Below are 8052 nucleotides of genomic sequence, written 5' to 3' on the forward strand. Positions count from 1 at the left end.
TTTATTTATTTTTCTGTTCATGTTACAGACGTTTCACATGTAATCTGTTTAAATCCTCAGCTCTGGTCTCTGGTCCCATGACGGTGTTTGGGTTTTATTTGTTGGGTAAACAGCGGATCAGTGGCTCGTCTCTTTCTTTCTTTCTTTCTAATCCTCCATCATTAAACATTCATCTCCTCCTGAACCTCCGACATCTTAAAGCTGCTCCGTTTTTTTTTCACCCCCTCGACCACTTGACTCTCGGGACCCGCCTCCGTCCTTTTTATGCGGCTGTTAAAAGGGAGAGGATGTCCTCCCTCGTGGATGTTTCGTGCGTTAAACCCTCTCCTCCTCGCGGCCTCGCTCCCTTTACCGGGATTCATGGACCCCAACCCTCCGGTTCCTGCTCCTCTTTAACCGGCCACAGCCGCCGAATCAGCGCGGGTCACAAACCTGGAACTTGTTCCTCGTCCTCCTCTTCCTCTCCACTCTGCGTCATGTCGTTCGGCACCAGCGTAAAAACGGGATTCTCCGTACGAGACATCCTGGATCTCCCCGACTCCACCGGGAGATGCGGCTCCGGGACGGAGGAGATCGAGGAGGATGACACGGAGGAGGCCTCCGCGGGAGCTCCAGGCTCCGGGAAGACGCGGAGGATGGAGTTTCCCGGAGGGAGTCTGGGCAGGTGGAGCCGCGCCTCCGCTGACCTGCGTTTCTCATGTGAGGACACTTTGATTTAAAATAAAAAATGAGTCAGATGTTAGAACATTTCCTCGCCCGGTTCCTCTCATTTTCTCGCGCGTAAAATCAGAAAATACGCAATAAAACATCAACATGCGCTTCACAAGTTCAACTCATATTATTATTTAAATCAGTTTTCTCCCTCATCATCTCAGACCCTGAGTCCTTTTTATTTAATGGACTTGCCTGTGGTTTTAAAGTGAACCATTAAGGGGTTGAAATAAGTGAGTTATGACGGAGGTTCAGGTTCATGGAGAGTAATCAGATTACTTCTGACTTGTTCCCGCAGTGCACGGTCTGTCCATGGAGGCCCGGTCCGAGCCGAAGTCCCCCGAGTTCTCCACGGATGAGTCCCCGGACGCAGAGAAGCAGCAGCCGAGCCGCGGCAGGAAGCGGCGGGTCCTGTTCTCCAAGGCTCAGACTCTGGAGCTGGAGCGTCGCTTCCGGCAGCAGCGGTACCTGTCGGCCCCGGAGCGGGAGCACCTGGCCGGTCTGATCCGCCTCACCCCGAACCAGGTCAAGATCTGGTTCCAGAACCACCGCTACAAGATGAAGAGAGCCCGGACCGAGCGCAGCCTGGACGCGCTGCAGCTGCTGCCGGTTGCGCGCCGCGTCGCCATCCCGGTCCTGGTCCGGGACGGGAAGCCCTGCGACCGGATCACGGTGCGCGACCTGGAGGCGACGCTCCGGTCCGGCCTGAGTCTGCCTCTGTGCGCCTACTCCCCGCTGCTGCACCCCGCATACGGCTCGGAGCACCCGGGGATGGCGCAGCAGCACCCGGGGCCGCAGCATCTGGCGCACATGTACCACTGGAGCTGGTGAAGGCCGAGATTCGAGCTGAAGACTTTTTAAATCCACTGAGATCTGAGATCATTAAAGAGACAGAGAAAGAGCGTTTTTAAAGTCTCATCTGGAGAGTTCAGCATCAGAGATGGTGAGTGTCCGAGTCTAAGAACCAGGTTCATCTGTGTAAAAACTAAAAAAGAAAAAAAAAAGAAACGTTTTAATCTCCAGAGAACAGGAGGTTTTTTGTTCTCATCCTGACGCGCAACTCGTCTAAAACTAAAGAGAAATCAAACCAAATGTTTTCCTGCTGCTTCGTGACATTTCATTTTGTTCTTGTTGATGTGTTTTATAAAACTATTTATGAGCTGATTTGGAATAAACTGTGAAATATTTATGTTTATGGGAAATAAAAGCTGGAGCAGATGCTTCATGTTGAAAGAATTCACCAAGAAATAAATAAATGTCTCCATGTTTTATCTCAATGACTCGTAAAAGCAGAACAAACCTCTGGTGACGTGATGAGAACAAATGTGTCTGAACTAAAAGGACATTTATCATCATCCTTAAATGTTCAGTTTATTGAATGGAGTTTGGTTTATTTCAGGAAATGATTTCTATTTAAATACATTTCACGCTGTGGTGAGTTTATTAAGATTATTATTTCTTTTTCTTTTTTGAATCATAAAGAGCAGCCTGAGGATCACAAGCTGCATTTAAGTCAGCGGTTCTCAAACTGGGGATTAGGGCCCCGCGGGGGTCCGCCAGATAAACGTGATGGGTCACAACACAATTAAAAAGGACAGAAAGAAGATTTTAATCCGCGTTCCTCTGACATGTTATATTATTATCGCTGACTCACGCTTCTGAAATGAAACAAATCTGAAAAGAGAAGAAATTATTCAGTTGTAAACTGCAGGAATCAGTGAGACGAACAGTTTTAGTTCTTTAAAATAAATTAAAGCTTTAAATCCTCCGGAGGTTTGATCGGATGTGAAGATAAAGAGTCTGATCTCAGAGTTTAGTCCTGATGACATCACACGACTGTGTCACTTTATTCACTTTATAATATAAAAAGAGAAGCTCAAACACTTCTAATGTCTAGACAGGCAGTTAGCTTAGCTTAGCATAAAGACCTGAAACCAGGGGACACAGCGAGCCTGGAGATAGTGTTAGCTGGGAGGCTAGGAGGAGCTAATATTAGCTGGGAGGCTAGGAAGTGCTAATATTAGCTGGGAGGCTAGGAAGTGCTAATATTAGCTGGGAGGCTAGGAGGAGTTACTGTTAGCTGGGAGACTAGAAAGCTAAAAATAGCTACCATTAGCTAAGAAGTCATGAACAGTTACCACTTGCTAGGAAGTGCTACTATTAGCTTGGAGGTTAGGGAGAGCTACCATTAGCTGTCAGGCTAGGAAGAGCACCTATTAGCTGGGAGACTAGGAAGCTAGTGTAAATAAAACAACAGATTATCACAGTTCCAGTCTTTATGCTAAACTAAGAAAGGCTAAGCTAAGATAAGCTAAGCTAAGCTAGGCCTCCCTTCAAAGACGGTAATGAAAACATTGGTTTGAGCTGTTAGGGACAGAAGATGTTTCAGCTTTAAGTTAGAAGACGAGGAGGAAGAAGAAGAAGAAGAGGAGGAGGAGGAGGAGGAAGAGGAGGAAGAAGAGGAGGAGGAGGAGGATGAGGAGGAGGAGGAAGAAGAGGAGGAGGAACAAGAGGAGGAAGAAGAGGAGGAAGAAGAGGAGGAGGAGGAGGAGGAGGAGGACAACAGTGGGTCAATGAAGGAGGAAGAACCAGAGTCAGTCTTGTGACCATGATGCATTATGGGTATTGATGTTTTGGCTGCTTTAATGTTCCATGATTCATCGGGAAAACACTAAGAGCCCCCCACTCCCCACCTTCACCTCCACCTCCCACCACCACCTCCTCTTCTTCTTCTTCTTCTCTTAACCTCTTAGTTTTTTTTCTTCTATTTTCTTATTTCTATTCTTCCTGCTCATTTAAATATATCTGGTATTTAATTTAATATAATGTAGTATAATTATTTTTTTATATTATAAATTATTTCATTTAATAATAGTTATTATTTATTATTTCTATTCGTTTTATTTTATTTTATTTGAATTAAACAGAGTAGAAATAAACTCCGCTGTAGTTCTTCGTGCGTCCAGCAGGTGGCAGCAGACGCTTGATCAAAACTCTTCTCTGCTTCAGTCTGGAAACATTGAAACAAGTTATTGTGTAAAAGAGTCTCTGTGGTCAGAAAAGAATAAACTATGATAAACGACAATAATCAAATCCGGTCGCTTTAATTCATTTAATTAACTCACTGTTTATTGATATAAACGAAGAATTTAAGCGACACGAGCTAAAACTAAGAATTTACTCGAGATCAGATTGTTTCCTTTTTTACAAATTAAATGTTGCAACACTCATGTTTTATAGGAGCCATTATTAAAGCAGGGACTGTGTGTCGCCCCCTACTGGTCCGGAGGAGTTTCACCCTCCTCCGCTTATAAAACGTGATGTACAAGTTTTTGTTTCACTTTTTTATCGAACTTGTTTCCAACACATTAATATTTTATTTCTTTATTTATTTTTACATTTATTCATGAGTTTTTGGTGGATGTCCACGTTCATCCAGGATAAAGGTCAAACTGACCAAACTTATTTATTTTGGCTTCTTATAAATCATGATAATGACTTTTAATCATAAATTATTTGTTTCAGCTTTTTATTGATCTTGTTTCTAACACGTTAAGAAAAACTTACGTATGTTTCTGTCATTTATCTGGTGTTTCATGGTCAAATTGACCTGAAATCATTTCTAAACGTAAACTCTTACCTTTTTTTTTCCCCGTCTACTTGACTGTAAATTACTTCTCTTTACATGTCTAATTAATTCTGATTATATCTGTTACATTATGTGTTTTATATGAATTTATAACGTCTGTTGTTCTGATGAATCAGAAACAATGAACCTCGGTCCAGGACTCTGACTCTGGTTCCTCCTCCTCCTCCTCCTCCTCCTCCTCCTCCTCCTCCTCCTCGTTCTTTTTGTCTTTCTCCTTTTTTTCTTTATTATTTTTAAAGAAGGTCAAAGGTCAAAGACAGAGTTTTGCAATAAATGCTAGAACCCTCTCTGTGTGTGTCTGTGTGTCTATAATAATATAACAAATAACTACTAATTCCATGTAAATGAGGTTAATCTTGATACATTCAGGCCTAAAGACAGTTTAGATTAAAACGTGTTGTAATGAAGTTGTGATTATTTTACTATAAATGTGTAATAAACGTCCTGACTGAACTACAAGTTAACCACATCATCCTGTTAGTGCCGGAGAGACTGGGACGTCCCACACAGAGAAACTAAAGTCCGGCCGATCTGGACCAGACCAGACCAGACCGGACCAGACCTCCTCCCACCTCCTTCTCCTCCACCTCCTTCTCCTTCTCCTCCTCCTGTGATGTCTCTGATTGGATCTACCGTCTCTTCTATGTCTCATCATGTTTGTGTTTCCTGTCCAGGAACTGAAGACGCTAGTTAGCATTGTTGCTATAATCCAGCGTGTGTTTGACTGAATAGATGTTAATTAATGTGTTAATTAATGTGACTGTACCATCAAATAATGAAAGAAATAAATGTTCATAATTAAATAAATGTTAATAACTAATTAATTAAATAAATGTTAATTAGGTGTGTGAAACCATGAATGGAAAAAAAACTTTCACTTTTAACTGATAGAATCTGAACAGAAAGAAGAAGTGGCCACTTTATTAGGTACACTGTGACTGACCACATCTCAGAGCGACAGAGCGCCTCAAACACACCTTCTTCCTCCTCCACGTCTGTCTTTTCCTTCATCCTTCATCCTTCATCCTCCTTCCTCTTCTTCCTCCTCTTCCTCCTCCCAGGAGCCAGGTGGTCTGACCCCCCTCCTCCTCCTCCTCCTCCTCCTCCTCCTCCTTGGAGTGCTCCTCCTTTTCAAGAGGCGTTCAGGGCCCCAGCTGCTCGGCCTAATGTTGGAGGATTAAACTGAGGAGAAGAAAAGAAAAGAAAGAACGACGAGGCAGGAAAATACAACAAATAGAGGCTGGAGTTTAAGTGGTGGCCTCCTCCTCCTCCTCCTCCTCCTCCTCCTCTGAGAGACGACTGGGTAGAAAATAAACCTGTCAACGTTTAATTGGTTCCAGCCTTAAAACAAAATAAAACAAAATAAAAAAATCTGAGTCCTCGTTTCTCTCTTTTTTTGTTAAAGCAGGAAAACTTAAACAAATTAGACAAATTAAAGCCCCGCCCACTAACACGGAGGAGGCGTGGCTTATATGAGCTACACTGCAGCCTCCAGCCACCAGGGGGCGCTCCACCTGCTTTGGCTTCATTTTAAAGAAACTGTCACGGAGTCCACTTCTTTATACAGACTATGCATAAAGGTAGGAGGAAGAACGAGAGGAAGAGGAGGAAGAAAGAGAGAAAGAGGAGGAAGAACAGAATAAAAAGAAGTACAAGAAGAAGAGGAGGAATAACGAGAGGAAGAGGAGGAAGAAAGAGAGGAAGAGGAGGAAGAATGAGAGGAAGAGGAGAAAGAACAGAATAAAAATAAGTACAAGAAGAAGAGGAGGAAGAGGAGGAAGAAAGAGAGGAAGAGGAGGAAGAATGAGAGGAAGAGGAGAAAGAACAGAATAAAAAGAAGTACAAGAAGAAGAGGAGGAAGAACGAGAGGAAGAGGAGGACGAACAGAATAAAAAGAAGTACAAGAAGAAGAGGAGGAAGAACGAGAGGAAGAGGAGGAAGAAAGAGAGGAAGAGGAGGAAGGACGAGAGGAAGAGGAGGAAGAAAGAGAGGAAGAGGAGGAAGAGGAGGAAGAGGAGGAAGAACAGAATAAAAAGAAGTACAAGAAGAAGAGGAGGAAGTTGTTGAGTTTTTCCTTGGTCTGAATCAGATTTGGGAAATAAATGTAGAAACTCTTTTCCTGGAGGAGCTCGGGGTGGATGGACGGGTCAGTTCATCCCACTTCACAGCAACAAACTTTACACCTAGTGATTCTAGTGTGTGATCGTTTCCAGGGTTTGTGGAGATGATGAATAGTTTGAGCTGCAATTCAATAGTTGTATGAAATAAAAACATTTAAAGACACAGAACAAGAACAAATGTCGCAGAGCGGAACGACAGAAGAACCTTAAAAGTCACATTTAAACTTCTGAAAACATTCTGAAAACGTTGTGGGCTTTGGTTAGCTAGCTAGCTAGCTTCCAGGCTACGACCCGTCCATCCGCCCTGAGCTCCTCCACCATTTATTTCAAGAGCTTCTTTTCTTTTCTCTCACAGTTTAGTTTATTTCACATTTTTTAGTCAAACCAGAAAAAGATAAATTCAGAAAGAGACAGAGAAAGATGATTAAATGAAACGCGTTTTCATTTCGGTTTAAATCGACTTTAAACGCATCATAAAAAACCGTTTAGATCAGATTTTTATTTATATATATATTTAAAAAGGTCTGTTTCATGTCAACTCTGTTTATTATAAATGTTAGAATAATTAAAGAATTAATTAATATTTAACTGTTATATATAAATATCTGACAGATCTGAACCATGATGACGCTCTGGTCATAAATTCATCCGTTCATCCATCAGACTTTTTTATTCATTAGTGAGAAACAGAAAATAAATTTCTACTCTGAGTTTAGATGAAAAATCTAAATCTGGATTCAGAAAATTTCATAAACTTATTATTTTTTAAAAAAATATTTTTCTTTTTTAATTAAAAACTTTAAAAAAAACACAAATACAAATTGAAGCTGCAACATTAATAATTATAAATTATTAACTTATTTAGGTTTAAATAAAAGAATAAATTCAATAACATGTATTTAATTAATTTTAAAAAAGCTACAAATCTTTACGTGGCATTAAGTCGCTCTGCTCCTAATAAACATATAAATAGTTAAGATAAAGTTTTAGAGCTTTAATAAGTAACAAAACATGAGTCAAATTTGATAAGATTAAAAAAATATCCTGTTTTTCGTTTATTAAAATTTAAAGAAGCAAAAAGAATTTATTTGATTTGATTTATTTCTTGTTCTTTATAAACTCCAACAAAAAAATGAATCAGACCATAAAATAAAAATTTAAAATATTTATAGAAAAAAATGTTTTTTCATTATTAAAAACTAATTTTTAAAATATTTAAAGATTTTTAGAAATAAAAATAAATACGAGGCGAATAAAAACATTTAAAAATAAAATAAAATAAAAATATATGAGACTAAATCCATTAAAAGTTAAAGGAACTATTTCCCTAGTTTCCATTTAAATTAACTAATCCACTAAAAATTCAAAATAACTTTATTAATTCTCTTAAAGGACAAATTTATTAAAATGGTTAAATTCTGTTTCCATCAGTCTTGTAGATTTGAGGATGAATCGGTGATAATGAGCTCAGAATAAAACCAGGAAGTGTTCTCCCTCCCTCCCCCCTCCTCCCCCCTCCTCCCCCCTCCTCGCCCCGCCCCCTCCGTCCCTCCGCCCCCTCCATGCCTCCAT

At 40.6% G+C, this 8052-nt stretch overlaps 1 protein-coding gene across 1 annotated transcript; it reads left to right on the forward strand.

The window, feature by feature from the left end:
• Positions 1-1950, forward strand: nkx2.2b (NK2 homeobox 2b). Its single transcript, XM_047574009.1, has 2 exons — positions 1-699; positions 1010-1950. Exons 1-2 carry the CDS (start codon positions 78-80, stop codon positions 1540-1542), a joined length of 1155 nt encoding a protein of 384 aa, XP_047429965.1. The 5' UTR covers positions 1-77; the 3' UTR covers positions 1543-1950.
• The last annotated feature ends 6102 nt before the right edge of the window (positions 1951-8052 follow it).

This window comes from Mugil cephalus, chromosome 21 (assembly GCF_022458985.1).
Source record: "Mugil cephalus isolate CIBA_MC_2020 chromosome 21, CIBA_Mcephalus_1.1, whole genome shotgun sequence".
NCBI lineage: Eukaryota > Metazoa > Chordata > Actinopteri > Mugiliformes > Mugilidae > Mugil > Mugil cephalus.